At 41.7% G+C, this 21,770-nt stretch overlaps 1 protein-coding gene across 4 annotated transcripts in view; it reads left to right on the top strand.

Moving 5' to 3' along the window:
- Nucleotides 1-19,892, top strand: part of tafa5a (TAFA chemokine like family member 5a) — a 137,324-nt gene extending 117,432 nt beyond the window's left edge. For 2 of the 4 annotated variants that reach the window (XR_013075858.1, XR_013075857.1), the window contains exons 3-5: nt 5,672-5,799; nt 13,591-13,804; nt 18,342-19,892. Coding sequence is in view for 2 of the 4 variants with exons in the window: in XM_076722348.1 (XP_076578463.1) it covers nt 5,672-5,799; nt 18,342-18,350 (137 nt within the window). In the remaining 2 variants the exon portion in view is untranslated. The remainder of the gene's footprint in view (nt 1-5,671; nt 5,800-13,590; nt 13,805-18,341) is intronic. The other 2 variants (XM_076722348.1, XM_076722347.1) reach the window with 2 other exon arrangements.
- Nucleotides 19,893-21,770: the final 1,878 nt, after the last annotated feature.

Consider the following 21,770-nt stretch of genomic DNA (forward strand, 5'->3'; position numbering starts at 1 on the left):
ATGTGATTTAGCCATAATTTGGTGACAGCATGAGTGTAGGGGAAATACTGAGCATACAGATGGATAGCAAAGAAGTGGACTGTGCTGCAGAGGTAGTTTGGGAAGTTTCTTTGGATTTTGATACTTTTATTTCATTGTGAAAGTGGGTCATTGAAAGTGAGTCCTTTGTAAGTGCTACGAACACTAACGACAGCTCACATCATCCACAAAGGAGCAAGCTACAAACATTTCAGAGCCACCTTTCAAGTGTACAGTTGGCGAGTGTTTGATACTTAAAATATGAGGTTTTGGTGGCGGTTGATGGAGGATTCCTTTTAAAATCATTAAAATCGAGTGCATTATTTTTCTTTTGGCCACTTGTGAGCAGCTCAACGAGCAGCATTGACAAATGATTCCAAATTTGTTTAGGTTTACATGTTTGCAAACCATTGCTTATTAGCTTATTACATCATGTTACCATTAATTTGGAGTTGTGTTTCTGGCCGCCTGGAAAATGTAACATTAAAACCGATATTTGCTCTCCACCAACTCCCGAGGGACATATCTGGCTTGTTAGCTGCCAAACTCTTCAGGTTCATCACCTAGTTGCTACCTTTGTCTGCTGTTTCGTGCTGGATAGGTAGCGTGCTGTTCATCAATCTGAGCTTTGTCACTGACAACGACTAACTGCTGCAACTGGAAGCGACACTGTTGAGAGCAATGAGACAGAATCATAAAAGTAGTTGCTAAAAATATGCTGACAAAACAAGCTGAAAGACAACAAAATTCTCCTGAGAGCAGAAGGAAACTGCTGAGTCGGATGGTAATTGTTTGTCGGTTTGAACTGTGAGGTCTCAACAGCAGCTTAAATGGGATCAAAAATAACTTGGTGCTTGTTTCGTGGCACTAAGTAAAATACTAAGAATGCAGTCATCACAGAGCTGTTTCATAGTTTTTTTCAGTCATCCCTGACACGTGCTGAGAGGAGCACCTACCTAGACACATGTAGCATTAATCCCTCATTACTGTTGTTTACCTGATGCCGCTATACATCCTCATCAGCCGAGGGTCACCCCACTGGGTGGTAATTCAGAAGCGAAACAAAACCCGTTAGTGAATTGTATAAGTGACCTTACTGACAGCATTCATTAGATAAATTCACGGTAATGGATTAAATGAGAAGAGGAAGAAAACACTGGAGAACACTTTTAGACCTCACATCTAACAAGTTCCTTCACCTCAGTGAATGCTGTGTTTTCAATATGTCCTCTAATTTTCTCTTCTACTCTCTCGCCTCTGTTTTCAATTTACAAAGCCTGCTTTACATCCTGTCCCTTACTCTACACTCGCTGCTGCTGAGGTAGTGCCGGCTGCAGATGCAGATTCAGAAACACTTCCTTGTCCTCTAGATTTACATAAAATGGAAATTTGTCTTTGGCACTGGCATACTTCACACAGCACATCAGGACAAACCACACAAAAGACACAATACAAATAATAAATAAATATGTGATAAAATGTTTAAAAGATAAAATAGGTTCTTTTAAAAGGAAAAGACGAGGGCTCGAGGAGTCATAGTGTGTGTGCGTGTTGGGAGGAGTTCTGTTGAAAACAGTCACAGTAAATGGAATGAAGGATTTCTTGAACTTGGGACTTCAAGTGTGTAGTTTGAAGGCAGCATCTGGTATGATAATTCAGGGGATGGTTGAGTTCACTGAAAGTTTTGCATGGCTCTGATGTTTTCATACCATGAAATGAAGAAATAAGAACATGCTTGGACAGTGATCTATTGTCAAATTTGAATCATTTCCATTTCAGATTTGTAAAGTTGATCGACAGGCTGGGTTTATTCCCCGTTACTCGTGCCAGCGACCAGCTCTGTTCACTGCCATTCTATGTTGACTGGCTTGCACTGTAGGTAGAATTTGTCCTTGTCACCTTTGGGTCTAAGAAGGTTGACGATGTCCTGACAGTAGGAGGTTCAGTTTGCACCTTGTCAGCATACATAATGAGGCAGAGATCACTACTGTTACAATGCACATCATTTATGAGTATGGAGAAAAGCAGGGGACATGGAATGCATCCATGAGGACCACCAGTAGGTTCAGGCTAGTCAGAGGAAGGTGTTAAAGCCAGCGAATACATAGAGAGGTGTGACTCGATAATTGTTCAATGTCAATTACAGCACGCACCTTCGGACAGTCTCTCCTCAAAACCATTCATGTTGCAATCATTTGTACACACACAAAGTGATGGATGTACTTGTGTGTGGAATGAAAAAGAGAACATGAGAGAAAAGCTTGCTTACTCTCTCACTCCTGCCCACCTGGCCAAAAGCTTTGTGAAGTGGGCACATTTTTTCAGATTTGTTGCTTGAATTAAAAGCATTGTCAGACGCAGCTCTCTCCGATTCCAATGCCAGAAAGGTTCGAGGGGAGGGTTTTTCAGCATACTGAACCCTTCAGGGATGCCAACGTGACAAGGGTGTAAGAAACACTCAAATCCAAAGGAGCAGATAGCGGCTGAATTTCATAACAGAAGTGCTTAGCATATCTGGATATCCAGAAATTGACAGGAAACTGGCAGTAATGGAGTGCTATGCCTAACTTGTGCCTGATCTATAGGAAACACCCCTTGCTGACAACACGTAATAGTTTTCAGATATTTGAGCTATTTGAAATTGCATTGTTCCCCACATGCAACTTTCTCCCTGAAGCAAAAATATTCAAGTCCCACGTTTTAGATCGTTTGAGTTTTTGTGCAGCTAGCCTTGAGGCAAACTACAGTAGCGTCAAGTAATTCAACCTCTCAAGCAGCGTGTCAGCAAAATGCACTCAGCAATAATAATGCTTTACACTGATGTCAATTTCAAGCTCACTGTTTACTGTGCTGACACAGTGTTCATGGTGCTTTCATTATTTAGACATGTAGTGCTTGAGAAGGTACACATATTTCATGGATTGACTGATATATAGATATTGTTTATGGTGAGCAGATATTAGCATTGGGTACAGTGCTCGCTGATGATCTACATGCAAGGTTATGACAGCTACTGAAGGTGCCCTTAGAGCAAATTTATAGATATGCAACTGAGCACAATTCCCTAATGTTTTATAAGACAGCCAGCACGAACACCATGGCAAAAGAACATGATCTATGGATGCCTAAAATTCATTCTGCGTTATCTATTAAAGTGCGTATGCTTATGAGCATAAATGCAAGTATCCGTCTTCCTTTATCTTGCTCACACTCTGTAATGGTCAAGAATGTTATCTAGATATTCTTATCTTTCACTTTGTCTTGCTCTTCCTCTATCTCAGTTCATCTCGGTCTCTCTGATTTGCATATTCAGGCGGACATGTGTTAGTCGAATCCTTTTTTAATGTAATTTCTGATTTGTGAAAGATTGTGAGGCAACCTGAGGCACAGGGCTGTGATTAGACACCTTATCTTCAGAGGGGTTGTCTCCTTCCACCAAAAAGCACCTCATTATACCACGTACATAATAACCCTTAAATTCTCTGTCACTTGTATTTCCCCAGCAGCCATGATCTCCATAATCTTATAAAAATGTTATTTCTTTACAACAAAAAGTGTTTGTTTACAATGAAATCTCCAGGGTAGCTTTAATGTCTTGGACCTGGCAAGAAGATTGTTTTTATATGTTGAGTCACACCTTGGTTTTGGCTGTTATTATGTAGTCAAGTGCTGTTATATTATAATAGAGGTACTATTTCAAAAGCCATAGATTTGATGTAAATGTATGATCCTGTGACATCGTCTTCAAATGCTTATTGATGATTCATTCTGCCTCATTGGCTCTTACAGGAACAGCATATATTATGTCTGGTATTCTTTTGCGAGTTGACTGCTGATACCCTCATAGGACCCCTGAAACAGGATGAACTACTTCATAAGCCCAGTGCATGAGCTCCTGCCACAAGTTTTAAATGGCTGTGACATTTAATGCATTCCACAAGTCTTTGCCGCAACAGCACGTTTTAATTTGTACATTTTTTGAGTAGTATCATTGTCTCAGTCTGCTGTCCTGTATTTCAGTTCTAGACTTCAGTTAATGAGTTTCTACATTTCCCAGAAAAGCCCCAGGCTGGAGTGTATTACACTCACTTATCATCTGAGCCATAATGATAACAATGATAAATATAGTGACAATTAAACATGACTTTTTTTTTCAGTTTGGGGAAAGTGATGTTGCTGCAATGCAATCTTTCAATTCACCATTTTTTTTAGGCTTTGCATCTCCAATAATCGTTATTTCATTTTGTTTTTCTGCATTTTTGTCCCAATAATTTGTCCCTAAAAGTATCAGAACTTTCTTCTTTTTCAATCCAAATCCATGTAACCCTTAGCAACAGCTTGGCTACGAGTACCCCTGGTTGGGAATCATTGGTATGAAAGCTTGTCTTTGTCACTGGAAGTGAAAATCTATGCAGGGAAAGTGAACGAGAAACACTATCTCAATAATTATCAGTGTTGACTTGAGCGAGATACTGAACTACAAGATGCCTTTTTCATAATAGATATGTTGGACTAAATAATTTAATCAGAGTTTTAAAAAAGAGTAAAACATTGTTTCCTCATTGACCCATTTTGTTTGGTGGTGCAACTATTTTTCGCATTCATGCCAAACTAAGACAGTGTAGTTATGGGAAGGACGTTATGTTTTACTGCAATAGATGATTTCATTTATACTAACAGAAAGTCACCAGACACCAGCAATGGAGGTTTGCAATGACAACCAAAACGCAGGACAGTAGTTCGAAGTCTTTTTGGGACAAAATTTCAGGGAATGCACAAAAACAAAAAGAAGCAGAGTTGAAAGATTGCAGCTGCAACATCATTCTCCTCAAACAGAAGAAAAAAACATTTAATTGTCACTATATTTATCATTGTTATCATTATGGCTCAGTCTATAAGTGAAGCCTACAGCACAAGTGAGTGTAATAGATTCCAGCCTGCGGCTTTTCTGGGAATTGTAGAAACTCATTAACTGAAGTCTAGAAGTGAAATACAGCAGAGCCGACTGGGACAATGTTACTCCTCAAAAAAAGTACTAATTACAACATGTTACAGCCAAGTCCATTAAATGTCACAGACTTTTTAAACTTGTTGTAAAAGCTTAAGCACATGGCTTACAAAATATTCCAGTTCGAAATGTTGCAGGATGCAAGAAGGGCTGTGAACTCGCTAAATATCACTTGTGATGTTTGAATTTATTTACCTGACTGATCACAGCTCTCTCCATCTCTCTCCATCTGTCTGATTTCCTCCATCTTTCGCCTATCTCTCACTGTCATCCCCTCCTCTCATATCTCACAATTGTCTCTTTACTTCATTGCTCTTCATCTGCCTGCACATCCCATATCTCTCCAAAATCCACCCCTCTGCATCTCTCTATCTTTTTCACTCCATTTATATGTATTTCAACATTTTTTTTCTCCAAATTCCCCTTTTCCATCATTTTCCATCGTGTTACATCTTTGCTCCTATCCGTCTTTCTCCATCTGTCATCCCTCAACCCACTCTCTCCATTTTAATGGTTACATCTCCACATCCACCTCTCTCTATGGCTTCTCTTCTTCTGTTGATTTTAACTCGTTTTTTCTCACCTCTCTAATCGTTCTTTCTCTCTCTCTCTCTCTCTCTCTGTCTCCGTCTGTGTTTCCTGCAGCTGGTATTGTTCGGAAAAAGCAGTGGTGTGAGATGGTGCCATGTTTGGAGGACGAAGGCTGTGACCTGTTAGTCAATAAATCTGGCTGGACTTGTACACAGCCCGGAGGCCGAGTCAAAACCACCACGGTGAGTTCAGGCTCTCTTTTAGCCCCCCACGTTACACAATCCACTCACAACCAGTGGGTGTGTTCACAATGTGTGCGCTTAGTGCACCAGTGGCACTGAGAGCAACATGACTGCAGAGCTGAAAAAGCATTTGCATAGAAAATCGATTGTGGACTAAAGACACGTTTAGTTTAATTTCTTTAAATGGAACAGTAATGATTGAATAGTTTTGCTCTCCAAATACGACTGTTTCGAAGTCATTGTAACAAGTATAATCATTGATTGTACAAGATAATAGAACAACCTTTGAGTATTGACACTCATAGAAAGCTAATCTAAATAGATGTTCGAAAGCACTGTTTGCAGCTACTGATTTGAACTTAACATTTCCATCCTCAAACTGCCTGACAGCGTTTACTTAGAGACTGCGAAAATATTCAGCTTGTACTGTGAAAAAAACAATTATTCAGATTGCTCATGAGTTGTCATTTTGCATATTCATTATATGCATACATGCAAAATCCTGTACGGTATGTTCTATTAGGTGAATATATAGTTCAAACTACTTAAAGTGAGATTATGTACATTTTGAATGATGAAACAGTCTTCCTCTCACAACTGAATAGTTAAAAAACTCTTGCTGTCTTGCTGTCAGTTTTCCATAGTGTTCCATTAGCAACATTAGCATTCGTGTGGACTCCTGTTTATGGCCACCCGACAGATGTAAGTCCAGTGTTCTTTTAGCTCTTTTAGCTCTGTTTGGTTTCCACCAAATCCCAGGGAAAATGTAGCTCTTTAAATACCTGAATGAAGCTTTTGTACATATGGCTGTTTCACAAAAATGGCGTGGCCTTGCTTCAATAAACTACACTGTGTTGAAATGCGTGAAACTGACGCGGCCATTCAAGTTCTAGATCGCACCTTCTCCAACTGTTGCCCCATTCCTGCACGTTGGGCCAGCTTGCTCTCTGTCGGCCACGAGTACGCTGATAACAGCAGAAACTCAGTTAAGCATTCACGTCACAATCCGCTGAAAATGTCTCTCTCCCGCCCTCCTCATCATCAGCTCATCTCCACAAACTCTACGCGGTTTGTTTACTTCCTCGTCGCCAGCAATTAGCTTGAATTAGGGACGCTCTTAATGTTAATGGTGGCAGCAGATGGGGAGCCACCGCTTGTATTCGCCGAGATGCCGCCCATTCATTCAGCCGCCCGTCCTTCATACCCTATCCCCAGCTCTTCAAGCCTCCTCCTCCTCCTCTCCACTTCACCCCTAACTCCAACACACACACCTTCCTTCTGCCTTGCGTCCTCCCACTGCTTTCACCCCACCGCCTGCTTTGCAAGAGACGTAAACACTGTTGCTCTCCGCCTGGATGCGCGATCTATACTGTAGCAATTAAAGAGGTCTCAGTTGAGAAACATGTTACACAACACACACACACCACACAGCTGCCCTATCTGTGAATGTCAATGGGTGAACACTGAGGACCGGTGGGGCATCATTAATGCATCTGTCATGATTTAGTCATCAGCTGACTAACTTGTTTATGCCTTCCTGCTGAAAGACAAACACACACACATACACACGCTGAACGCGGAGCCCAGATGATGCGGTTTATCTGTTAGCTGCTGCCCCTCTGCTCTTACTGTGTGTGTGTGTCGCGCAGTGGCCTCACACTAACCTGAATATACCTGCTTGTAGGTGACAGCCGTTACATGTTCCACCTACAATGTAATTTGTTATCTGGACAGGCAGCTAGCCCACACACACAAACATACACACACATATGTAACATATAGCTGGATCCATTCATTATATTTGTCACATATAAGAGCTAGTGCGGTGTGTGTTTGTGTTGTGGGGGGGGGGGGGTTGTGTATGCAAATGTGGTAGTCACAGTGTCTTTGAAGGCTAATGGATCTGATTCATGTGCATTCTCACATGTATGTTAACATGCTCTCACTGATGTCTGCTGGTGTGTGTTTCCAGCTGTTTGCATATTCATACATGTGACTATGTGTCCCTGCTTTCCTGCAAAGGGTGGCCCTGCACGCTTTGGCCTACTTGTGTATTTCAGATCCTGCTTAGGATGTCAGTCAATGTACCTCTCAACGCTGACAATATGTGGGACGTGACAGGTATTCCTCGCTTGCTTCATTGGCTACTTTAAGCTTGGTGACAGCTAGTCAAATGGCTGGACAGCTATGTGCACTCATCTGTGCCAGTCTGTGTGTATGTGTGTGTGTTTAAGCAGCTTTCACTGTCAAGGACTCTAATACTGGCAACAAGCAGGCTCGGGTCATTGTTTAAAATTCTTCAACAAATACAACCCAGATTCAGGAAAAGTTGGGGCGACCTGTTGACTGACAACAGTTTTACAAAGTTTTCCTGAGTCCATGTAGTAATATCCTTTATCCAATCATGTATTCACAAAGTGTTGAACCTTGCTCCATCCTCGCTTGTGAATGACTGAGCCTCTCGAGGATGCCCCTTTCATACCCAATCATGAAGCTATGCAAATGATCATATATCATCCCACTAATTTATCTGATGGATGAACTGGCCTAATGCGGCCGCTTCCTTTAATCTTGGGCAAGTTTAGGAAAGTCGGGAAGACTTCAGGACATTGCTTTATAACCGTGCGTGTAACCTAAAATTGCATAAAATGCATTAAAGGTTAAGGCCAATTCTCCAAAGCAAAAATTACATAAACCTCTTGTTATCAGCAGACCTCAGGGAGAACCACAGGCAAAAACAAAACAAACAATTTACTCCTCAGCCTCCCCCCGGTTAACTTTGAACAAATGGCCCCTTCCCTGAGGCCTTTCAAGGTTAAACCCAAACTGCAGCCGCCCCAATATCGCCTAAGGATGATTGTTGGCTGTGCACAGTCCAGTGAGCATGTCTGACCTGTCTGTCAGGTGTTTGTGCGAAAACATCAATGCAGACAAACAGACATGTCCCTCAGGCCATTTGACTAAGCCAAGTCAATCTGACTCAGCCCCTTAGCCCTATAAAGGGCTATTTTGGACAAATGTCAGGAGGCGGTTTGCGTGTATTGGTCAAATGTTTGAGAGTTTGTGTTTTCTCTGTCAAACAGAGAGAGATTGTTGTTCGGGATGACACCGCTGACCTGTTCTCTACGTTTCGTCTGCAACACGGCTCGTGGTATTAGATGTATGCTGTGCGTTTTCCCTCAACCTACAGAACGTCACTCATCTCAGCAGCCACCATTTGATGTGCGTCTGTTTAAAAATAACACCCTCGCGTGCTTGTTTTCCCTGTCGCTTGACTCCTCAGCCTTTTCTCCGCATTTTCTCCCTCCCGTCCCCCCCTCTCTGTCCTGATCTCCATGCATTTATCTTAGTCTGACCCCACTTTGAAGAGTACATGTTGTTCCTGTCAATAAAAACACAATATGGATTTTTTCTAGGGCCAACGCCAGAAGAAACATATGAAGATTGATATGTACTTTGCTTATTGTTGACAGCGACGTTTTGAGCGAGGTTACTTTTATTAGCGGCGCACAACGACGGCAGCTGAAAAGGACACATATCAAATAGAGGTGCACTTGTGAAGCTTTAGCACATAATTTATTTCAGTATCAAGAGTCTCGCTGATGCAGTGACAAGTTTCTCCTCTAAAGGACTGACCTAACAGAAAATGGAATTCCTCAGATGAACCACTTCAAGCTCTAAGACTTTAAATGATCTCCTTGGGTTCACTTGACTGCATTAATGAAACCATAAATTGCACATGGACACTGAACTGCATGTCCATCAGTAGTCACTCCATTGTCTTTGCGTTTTATCTGAGTACATAAAGCTGAATGCCTGCCAAAATGCAGGCCTCATGGCGACCCATACGGACGTTAAAATGATAAATAATCACTTACAGAAATACTGGCCAGGAAGATCTGTCAAAATATAACTGATGCAACCAAATGTTCAAGTGCTCTGACTGTTCAGTAAAAAGGCCTGTCAAGCTAGTCAGATCAATGCTATCTCAAGACTTTGGAGGTTTTTTTAAGCTTGTCCGAGACCAAAAGCATGAGAGCAAACATGAAAGGAATGGATTCAGCTGCGTTTCTACGCTCAACAGGCAGCAAACATTAGCATTCTCGGCTAACTAGCCTGCGATCTACAGTAGTAACCTAGCATTGTTTCCAAATGGAAAGAGTGTTGCATTAGCTAATTATATCATTTAGTGCTGGAAAAGGTTAAGTTAGAAAACTCAAGTAACAATATTGATAGAAGTATGTATGTATGTATACGTGCCAAAGACTTTGGGTACTCCTCATCCTCAAATCCTTTTCTCATAAAAATGAAACAGGCTGATAACAAAATTCAAACATTAAAGCATATATCTAACCAACGTGTTACTTGTTTAAGTATGTTTTTGTATAGTAATCTATCAAACCATCCAAGTAAATGAATACCATTTTAATTACATTTTATTTCTAATACTGTACTGTAATACAGTTAGCTAACTATGTAGTCATCTAAACTTTTTGCAATGTCTCAGAGTTTTAACGTTAGCATTAGCTCACACTAAAACTCTAAAGATAGATTAAATCTGATAGCTACAGTCCTCATTCCAGCCAACAAAATCCACACTTGTAGAAAGACATGAGAAGCCTGAAATTGAAAATTTCCAGTGGCAAAACGTGTGCAAGGTGTCAAACTGGATATGAGCCACGCTGGAATGAAAAGCAAAAATATCCAGCTGCAGAAAAACTTTTACGTAGCAACCAGGGGTTTATTTCCCACTCCCAATATAGGCTACTTTCCTCCTTGAATGACGCTAAATGAATTGAATATACATTTTATGACAGTTACCACAGTCAAATGCAGCCTTTGCTACCTTTCCAAAATGCTCTTTTTTGGCAAAGCGACATGTAGTCTCAGCAGTCATCTCCCATACCTCCTTCACTCGGTGAAAGGCTTACTGCCGTCTCTCTCCAGAGAGGAGGATGCTCTGCATTGTGCCCTCCACCATTCCAGACTGGCAGATGAAACGCAAGGAGCTCTCTCTCTCTGCGTGAGCCGACGCGGGGAGCTCGGCAAGAAAGGGGGAGAGTGAGTGCACCATTAGGGAGAAAAGCGAAATCACCTCAGGTTATCTGACGGCTTTTGTGACAGCCTGATAAGACGAGATTCAGAACAGAGACAGAAAAGCGGTGGTGGGAGAAGAAAAGAGCAGCGTGAGCGGAAGACAGAGAAATAGACTTGAGCCAGTCAGATGTACGGCGTCGTAAAATATTATCTAAGTCATTTTCTGTTGGCACTCATCAAGCACTTGCTCTTGTTGTCTAGCCTTTAAGTGCCTGTTAAGGTTGTAGAAAAGGACATTCCTTTCAGTAGTGGTTTTTCTCTAAGTTATAATTGCACAAAATACTGCAGGAAAAAAAACTCTGCAGACACTTTTTCTTTGACGGCTTCTGTGCTGTTTATATAGGCTCCAATAGATTACGCATGCTTTAGCCAATGTTCTGTGATGATTCATACACAGCGACTCACTAAAGAAGCATTCGTTATCCTGAAATGCATCAACTTGTCTTGTTGAGTGCTGTACTTTCCACATGTAATGATACAGCGCACGACCATTTTCCAACATCGCAGGAAGCAGTGACTCAGAATGTATAAAACACTCTCGAAACAACTGAATTTACTGAAAATCTTTAAATGTCTATCTAGGTCCAATCAGGAGCGACCTGATGGATCATACGTTTCATTAGGTCGGTCCTGATTGGGGTATTTAGGCTGTGAACAAAGTGCTATGAGCAGGTGGCACCCACTGAGAGGAAGACAGTGATTACTGTAATCAAGACTTTTGTAGAGAGGAGAGAGGGGAAGAGGAAATTAGTAGACAAAGAAGAAAGGAAAAGATGAGGAGTTAGGAAGCGAGTTGGCTGGAGTAGAGAAGGAACAATGCATGCTGGTAACATGGCACAGGAAACATGTTTTAGCACGAGTATAATGCTTGATAATATGCGCTCATGGGTAATAGGCTCTAGGGTGTATGCATGGAAGTATAGGCTGTTTTCATCCTCACACAAACAGCCTTTTTCAACAAAGTTTGCAGTTTACATATGACAATCCCCAGGCCAGTCTGTCTCTCCCTGTAAGCTTCGAGAGTATTTACGCATTTATACATCTGCCAGTGACAGCATGTGTTCGGCAGGGTATGAAAAGCTCTCTTTCAATTGGGGTTTGTAAGTCACTGCTGAGGGCCTCCCTCCTATACCCCCCTCTCATCACTTCCTTTCTGTTTCTTCCTCTCCCTGTGGAGAGGCTGGGGCTGATGGGATCCCCCCAAAGCCCCACCGTCACTACGTCTCCTCCTGTGGTTCCGGGTCGGTACCGGTCTTGGTAATTGATCCCTCTGGGCCCTCCAGGCACATCCAATAGTGGGATGAACAGAATCACCACTAAGAAGACAGCTGCTTGGCCACCCCAGACAGACCAAGAGAAAGGGGAAAGAAAAAGAGGCCCTGTTGCTGTTAACCATTAACTCTGTCTGCCAGGTTCCTACTAAAGGGAGCCAAGTCAGCACATCATCTCAGCTTGGAAAATACGAAGCCCTCCATTTTGGTAACCTGGGACATATACTGGACTAGACTTTTAACAAAAACAAGGAAGTCTGTCTTTTTATGTCTATATCAATAGCCTAAGAGCTTGTGGGATTGATCTGCTAAGTGAGCATCTGCTAGCCAATGAAAGCACCCCTACCTATATTGCATCCCAAGTTTCAACTCAGCCCAGGTACAGAATTTCAGCCATTTCCATGAGGCCTAACAGGCCAATTGATTTCATGAAGCAGGGAGTGATTGCTGGCTCCTTCTCGCACTGCAAGCAGCTCCAAGTTAGAACAGCTGGAGGTTTATTCCAACAAGCAGGCAACAACACATGCACACATGCAAGGACAATGTGTACACTCACGCACAAGTCTAAGACAGTCCAATGTTGCTGCTGAAAACCACGTATCTCCAAAATGGCAAGTTTCATGGGCGAAGAAAATAACACAGATTTCAGCTTTGTGAGGATGTATTTTTCAGATAAAGGTTTTTAAAAGGTTTATTTCGCTTAGGAAGTTGGAGAATTTTGTCAATCTATAAAGCAAATCTGAAAAATTCAAAAGAAAGATGCAAGGTTTTTGCTCGACAGCGATTGAAATTAATGCCATAACAAGAGTCTGCTAGCAGTATCGTGAGACTGTACCTGTGCACAGCGATGCTTTGAGCTCAGCATGCTAACATGCTCACATTGAAAATGCTAAAACATTGACACAAACATACTGGGCCTTTAAATAGGGCATATAAAAGGTTATCGTACTCGTTGATTGCAAATTGCGTTAAGATAATTAATTGTGAATGAATAAATGATTTTACTGCTGTTCTATTCCATTTCATTGCTTAACTGTGGTCATTAAAAACAAATCACTGGAAAAACACAAGACCTCTTTGTATTTTGCCTCCATGTGGGTGCAGAATCAGACCCTGTTTCACTCCCACACTTCTATATTTAACGCTGGATGCTCAGAACAGTCTCCCTGAGACAAACACAAGCACAGAACAGCTCATCAGGTTTGTACAAAGCCAAACGGGCACATTTTCAAGACACCTCAGTGAGACAAATTGATAACGGTGGTGGCGGTGGTGATGGTGGTGTGACTGTGTCTGAATCTGAAAAAAATAAAAAATAAAACGTAAAAATAAAACACTGCATCCTTATTATGAGCTTGATAACCATACCACCTCCACCTCTGCCTCTCCTCCTTCCCCATCTCCTCTCCCTCTCTCCCCCCAGGCTCTATGACGCGACAAGAGTCCCCTTCGACACTCTTGCACTATGGAGAGCATTGATGACCCCTTGACAGACAGCCAAAAACCATCTACCAACACCACCAACACCACCCTACCACCACCACCATCACAACAACTCCACCCTTACCCTGGTCCCGCACAGGCAGGAAGCAACACAAGCAGCTACAGAGCACCAAGGGCCTCATGGAGGCAGCAAGGTACAACAGAAAGTCCCTGAATCTGAATCTTTTGTGACTTATAGTGACTGTAGTTTTGCATACTTTCTTTTTTGGTTATTCAAAGACAGTTTCTCTAATTAAAAAATAATGAAAGTGACCGTATGTCCCGATAGTCAGCTTATTCACCATGAGCCAGTGGGTGCTGCACATATCTAATTTATCCCAAATCAGTTTTCCTTATGTGTGGCGGTTGATTTGGTAATTGAGTTCTATCCTTCTACTAGTTTTTTTTATTTTCTCGCAATCTGATGAAAATCATTACAACCAATCTTATGGTTTTATTAGACCGCAGACACATCATCCTCCAGTTTTAACAGAACATGCAAACAACAGGAAGCAGTGACACACACGCAAGCACACACATAAATCCAGATACAACCGTCTGTTTGTTTGATATCTGTATTTGGCGTACTCCCTTTTCCATAAGCTCACCAGTTCCCTTGCGTGTGTTTAACCGCAGAAAATCCATGTGTGCAGCAATACCAGTAAAACCCACCGGTTTATTTTCAGCTTGTTTTTGCTCTGCTTTATTGGCATGCCTTGTATATTGTCTTTAAAGTATTGTGTCAGATGGCGTCTGTGTGCTCAAATAAAACAAGGCGCCAGACAGACTCTCAGATATTAATGCATGTGATTGGGAAATAGAGAGTAGCCATGTAGTAAATTTAACGGACAGTGCAGTAAAAGGGATGAGGCCAGAGTCATAAAACTGCCCAGTCTCATAGAGTTTCTGAAAACCAGGCGCTTCTGTCGGTCAATATTGTCAGCATTTATGGCCTATGTTATGATTCGCTGTTGAGGAAAAAATCTGATCCTGCTGCTTTTCAGTCCAGACAGCAAGCCAGTAGATTTGAAAATATATATAGAAACAGGGTGCATGTGGTGAACTCACATCCTCTCACAGTGCATCATATAGATGATTGTCTATTTAGCAACAGAGGAGGCTATCTAACGCTATCTCTGATTGGATTTAAACATTTGATCCTTTAATATACTGTACAAAGAAAGAGAACGCCGTATCGCCTGCAATCATCTGATCTCATCCATGCAATACACTGTAGCGGCAGAGATAATCTGTACATTACAGTGTTACTGAGGGGCAGGTTGTTTGTATCTAAAACAAATCAAATGACATTTTGTTGTTCCTTTCTGAAGCCACCACTGTGGGAGTGCAATGTTCAATCTGTTCTAATGTTCCCTCTTGAGCATTAAAGTTCTGATCATATTGTAGTATGCAGATAGTGAACTGTGTTTGCTTTGATGTTCTGAAGAAATGCAGTATGAAAGGGTTGATAATGACATAACACCCCAGATAGCTTTGAACTCTCTTAATGTGGAATGGGGCCTAGTGTCTGGAGGCCCTCGCATACATGTTCATGTGTTTTGATCTCAGCATCTGCTTCAGGCATTATCTAGCTTCGCAGCATGTAATGAGCGATTTCCCTTTCCTTATTAACCTGTGGATCATTCCTAACCTACAAGTTCACTTATGAATATTCATCTGGCAGGCTATTGTGCGGCTTGCGTGCTCCAATCCAAAAGAGAGCATGCTCGACTGCACAAGGCTTAACATTAAACAGTGGGGGCAGGAACAAGTATTAGAAACAAGTATGGTGAGCTGATGCAAAAAAGCAGCAGCACTTTGGAATGACAGATGAGCAAAAAAGGCTTTATTCCATTAGCGGATGTTTCGGCAGCACCTTGCAAAGCTCCCAGCGAATGCACAAAATCGATCACGCGTCCTTTAATCAGCCGCAAACTGCTGAGATTTTGCATTATTCCCATCTATCAGCTTCTCGATAAACAGTTTGGAGGGGCAAAGTAGATCAATTTTCTTTCATGCGTGCCCATTCACACGTTCACCGTGGGTCACCGCACTGTGACATTTTGGAGGGAGTCAGTGAGAGTTCACACACAGAAAGGAAATGTCAAGCCGGGGCTATGAGCTCGGGCGCATTTGCTTTAAATCCTCTAACTCCCAGCTGGAGAGGGACTCCATATGTATTGTGTAGAATCCTCACTGGCTCCAGCAGATGTGTCTGCATTGCTCTTTCACTTGAATGCGCATGCAAAATGTATACGAAAGCCAGCATCAATTTATTCATCAAAGCAGTTCAGCTTTGCCCAGAGACAGGAAACTCTGTGTAACATCCCTAAAATCAAATGTTTTCCTCGTCCTCTATTGAACACTGCTGGCTACATATCAATATGTATTGAGTGGATTGCCTGCTTGATCCATAACAAGAGAAGTCTGCACAAATTAGACATTAACACAGATGGATTCTGCCCGTGACTTTCCTCTCTGTTACTCTGATACCTGCAGCAGTTATCAGTCTCTCTCCAATTCGTCTAAAACTGGTCTTGTTTGAACAGCTAGACCCCGCTGTACTCAAAGTTTGCCCATGTGTTCTGTAGCTCTGCAACACATTTCCCACAACTCTGCGCAAAAAATGTAAAATATTCCCTCTCTGTTATATGATATAAAATAGAGTAATATGGTCGTTTCCTGATAAACCCGAGGTAATAATCACCTAGGGCCTGTGAATTTTATTCATAGGGCAAATTCATCTCATATTCATCTGACATTCGTTCCTCTTTTTAATAGAAGGCTTGCATTTCTCTGAGATGAGATTTGTGTGTGAGATTTATGGGGAACCATTTGCCACAGTGTGGGTGTGAGAGAAAGGGAGAGGAACATAGAGAGAAGAAAATTACCATGGCAGACTATGTGGTAGCTGACATAAACAAGACCTCTATGCCAGGCATCTATTTCAAATCGTGTGTACCATTCCTCTTGAGACGTGGCCGTTCTGTTTTATCTGCGGCTCCTTGACCATTCAGGGCCGCTGTAATCTCAGTGTGCCCACTAGGAGGCGTCGGCATAGGGGACTAGCGCTGGGATTAAACACCTGTTTAGGCAGCGGTCACAGTCAGGCACTTAGCACAGTCATGCCCCCGCTTTAAGCTGTTCTACCTCGGGGTCATTTCATGCTCAGCCCCGACAGAAGCGTGACATTATCTCTATTAAACCCCCGAGCTCATTGAGATGTTTATTATTCCCGCAGCATCAGACATTGTCATCTGTGATACATGCAAGTACTCCATCCAACACCTGCCCCTTTCATGGCAATTTGCACCCTGTGAAATCATCAAGAGTTCATTATTATGAATTAAGCTTCGGTGGCAATGCGGCAGTCTTGTAAGGCATCGGCGCCTCTATCAAGTTGGCTGTATGACTGGCAGGGGCCAGATGGTGAGGAGGCTTCCAGATTTGTCTTTCTGCGGTAGATTAATTGTTTCTCAGTCTCTGCACTGTGAGGCTGGCTTTGTTATTCGGTTGCACCCGCTGAAGAACTCTAAATATTTGACAGGGAAAACACTTGATTTGACAGAGAGTAAGCTGTTGAGTTTTTATTTTTCCTGTCACAATGCTAGAAGAGTGCTGCAATTAACACTTCCATTTGGTAAGGAGCCATCGGTACACACAGCGCTTATAGCAACACACAATGTATGCAATGATTCTTTCCTCAGAAGTCTGAGTTTTTGCTTTTACAAGAATATTTCAGTGTCTTGGGAAAGATGCTTATTTGCTTTCCTACTTAGAATTAGATGAGAAGATTTATACTGTTATGATATGAAGCTATAGCCAGCAGCCAGTTAGCTTAGCATAAAGACTGGAAACAGGAGGAAACAGTCTGAGGCTGCACTATGGAGCACACAAATGAGATATATCCTGTTTTGTAGTGAGCGTTGTGGTGCTGGTTTCCAGTTTTCATACTGAGCTGAGTTCACCGTCTGCTGGCTATGGCTTCATATTTAGCATACAGATGTAAGAACGGCATCAATCTTGTCATCTAACTCTCTGCACAAGCATATTTCCTAAAATGTCAACCTATTTCTTTTAAAGGAGAGGAGAGTTTATGCAAGAGAGCAGGTGCATTTATCCTGCAAAGACAAACTTTCACACCACACACTTAAAGGAATTGTTCCATATCTTGGGAAGTATGCTTATTTGTTGTCTTCTCCTAAGTTAGATGATGGTAGTTTAGCATAAAGACTGGAAACAAGAGGAAACATGTAGCAAGACTCCAGCTACTTTCCACTTATTTCCTGACTAAGCTAAGCTAACTGTCCCCCTGGCTCTAGTTTCATATGTAATGGACAGATCTGAGAGTGATGTCGATCTTCTCGTCCAACTGTTGGCAACAACTAAAAAGGCTTGTTTCCCAAAATGCTGAATGATTACTTGATACTTGATTACTTGATAAAGAAGATGAAGACATGTGAGAATAAGCAGGCGTGTTTATACTGCAAAGACAAACTTTAATCCCAAACACTGAAGTAATTATTACATTTCTGAATTGTGAAACAGAAGATTTACTGTGCTGCTGCTTGTAAAATGAATAAATACACTTTCAGAAGTAGTCTAACTTCTCTCAGGAGCTGAGAATGCAGTGACAGTGACTGTGTCCTAAAACAATCATCTCATGTTTGCTCTGTTCTTGTTGATTCACAGGTCTCATAACAGAGCCAGAGACAGGAAAACCAGGGAGTGACTGTTTGAGGGAGCGAAGTCTCCCCTGGACACTGGACAAACTACTTGCTGTCAAACACTGTCTATTTCCTGTGACCGGCTCCTCCGGGTTTGTGACTGCTCCCTCCTGCTATCTGTCGTTGGGTCAAAATGTCGCGTCCACCTCCTCTCCACTCTATCTGCCTGCTCTGTGAAGTTAGCAGCGCCCGCTCGTGCCACGGAGGATCGGACACCTTAGAGATCCCACCAACGGTTTTTTGCCTCACTGGAAGTCCTCTGTCTGAAACTGCTAGCCACTTTGAATAAGGGATTTCCCACATCACATCCTAGCTTCTAGACCAGGAGCTCCAGAGCAACCGGACCATTACAGACCAGACCCCTGTTGCTTCTCGGACCACCTTGCGAGGCCGTAAAAAACGGAACTGAGCGCACTCTGCTGTGAATAGGCCTTCTGCTGGAGTAAACCTCCCATATTTTTATAGACCAAAGAGCAAAACAACAAATACGCTAATTATGACAGAGCGGACTGTTTGGCAAAGACACACAGAGACCTGGTGAACTTGCTGTTCGTGTCTCGGCCTGCCCCCACAGAGACACGGTGCACAAATGGACCGATGCAAACCGAACTTTGCGTCTGGTGGCATATGTACCGTACACAATCAATGGAGTACTTTTAAAACTTTCCAGACATTTTTTTTCTCAGACTAAGCCCACCACTGTATTTTGGAACTGGAGATATAGGTACTACATACGTATAACTGTGTATCAAAAAAAAAAAAAATATCTGATTTGCATTTTTCAGTAGCTATGGTTGGGAGAGCTTGCAGGATTGTCGAGTTGGTCACGGATAAGGAGTGCAAACCGTATCAAAGAGATGACGAATATCTACAGAGAGTATATACGCTGATGAGTCCGAGAAGAAGGAGTAAAGAAATGTCATTAAATGTATTTTGAAAGGCCCTAAAAAGTTATATATTTAACAGTTTTATATGTTGTACCTTTGTAGAGAAGCTTATTGGATTTAAAATGTGGTCACAATGGCAGTTTAGTAGGATGTGAACAAATGCTGTTGTTCTCATGACTGCTGGCTCGTAGTCCCAGGTTTTCTGTTCACACCTCAGTAGCCGCTTTCTTTTCATGGTCATCTACAAGTCACTGTCTATCAGAACCATCAATGAAAAAAAAGGAAAGTGACACAATTTATTGAGGACTGATCTGCAGCCAACTGAACATTGTAAATCTATGGTAGTCAGTGGAAGCCATTGAAATCTGCTAATTTGCTATGATATTGTATTGTACACGGTGTGGAATACTGACTCATTTCCTCTCTATGGGTTTTGATCTCTTAATTTATTTTTGTGCTTGTGTTTGTTCGCACAAATCTGGCCTCTCTCCGCTGGCGATGAATACAACGAGGAGAGAGAGAGAGAGAGAAAGAGAAAGAGAAAGCCGAGGAAGCACTGCAGAAGTATCAGAGTCATTTACATACATTTTTTTTATCATGAAATATTTTAAGAATAAATTAAATACATGAAAAGAAACGTCCCCTGCAAATTTAGATGGTCTTGGTGTTCAAGGTCATCCGAGTAAAAATTCAAATGATCTTATTCTGGTCCTACTTTTAATGACTCTATGTGCTCTGTCACCAAGAGAGCGACTGAAAATGAAAGTTTCCTTTTCTTTCCCAGGTGATCGCGTGTGGGGAGAGGTATCAAGGTCCCTCAATCAGCCAGTGCTGAGATGCAATCAAGGGTCTTATTTCTTAGCTGCACCAGTGACTTGCTGGTGGTTGAACTGATGCCAGGTGTCAGTGAGGGCGTTACTTTGATGCCAGAGGTTACTGGAAAAGACTAAAGCCTCCATCTATTCTTAAATACTCCTTCAATCCTCCTGTTACCCAGTCGAAGCAATGGGACATTTAATTTTTTTTTGCATACTTTAGTTCTTTTGGACACTAACAGCAAATCCTGAAGGCTCATTCACACCTTCAGTTTCTTGTCGACAGGTGTGTAGGAGGAAATATCCGTGGGCAAGAGGAGAGAGAACTCCTGCACACTGTGCTTTTACATGTGATAAATTTGACAGGGGATACAGCGTTACGGTCCTTAGGCCATCAGTTAAAATGTAAAGTTTTACCAAAACATTAGCCTTAGGGTTAGGGTTGGGTTAGGACAGTGGACTGGAGTTCTCTCTTTTCATTGACACAAAGAGCAAAAAAATGTTTCAACTAACCACTTAGTTTTTTAATCCTGAGGCTCCATCAAACTGCTGAGATGTCCGTCCACAGCGAAAGTGCACTTTGAACAACCTGCAAAACATGAAATAAAGAAAAACATCTTCATATAAACAAGAACATAAGAAAAAGTCATATAATACACAGCGTGACCCAAAGAGAACTAGCTCACAGTTGCTTCTGTGTTTTGGGCAATGAATCCTCTGTGTTTCTTTAGTTTTTTTTTTTGTCCATGGATTCACCAATTTAGTCACGATAAATGATGCTGATATAATAAAGTCCACAAATATATAGTGGAATATGATTGTATACATAGTATTGCCCATAGTTTAAAGTCAGAAAATTGTAATATCCAGCTTTGTAAAAACATTAGTAACAGCACCTTTACCATTAATGGCCATCTCAACCAATTCATATAGCATGTTTTCTTTAAAAAGTGCTCAAACTTTGACAGACTTTTTAGGGTTATTCATATACATTTGTCTGTTCTGTAAACTAAACTACACGAAGAAAAAAAAAAAAAAAAAAAAGGTATGATGAGGTATCATCCTGAAACAAAGCCACCTGGAAAAGTTTGTGGATTTGGGGCCTAACATAGTTCAATAGAAATGGGTTAGATTGAGTTAAGTACAACTAATTTTTCAACAGGGTATCACACACTCAAAATGTGCTCTAGCAAACATTAGAGAGCACCATTAGAGGGTTTAACAGCTCATCCTGTTGTGGGTTACAGAGGATTTGAGCAGCACGGTTACATGTATCCATGCACACTAAATATTATTTTCTATAATTTTTCCAGTGTATGAGAGAAAATTTCTGTACAAGCCATCCAGAAAATATGTCTTTCAAGGTAAGTCAAGGACTAACAAAAAGGACTCTGCTTTACAAGTGTGCATCAGCAAGGGTGTCTGAACCAGCACAACAAAAATGAAAAAAACATATACAAACCCTCAGGAGACGCAATTCAAAGAAAGAGCCCCCTCTTGACTGCTTTGGTGACACTGGAAACATAGGTGAGAAACGTCAAATCCAAAAACAAAATGAAGCTGTAACAGTAAATAAGAGGTTAATCAATGCTAAGAGCTATGATCGGGGCTGACGGACTGAGAGCAGTTCCGCACAATAACAGATCATAATAATAAAAGACAGTGTCAGTTGGATGCGTTAATCCATATACA

The sequence above is a fragment of the Chaetodon auriga genome, chromosome 22 (assembly GCF_051107435.1).
Source record: "Chaetodon auriga isolate fChaAug3 chromosome 22, fChaAug3.hap1, whole genome shotgun sequence".
Taxonomy (NCBI): domain Eukaryota; kingdom Metazoa; phylum Chordata; class Actinopteri; order Chaetodontiformes; family Chaetodontidae; genus Chaetodon; species Chaetodon auriga.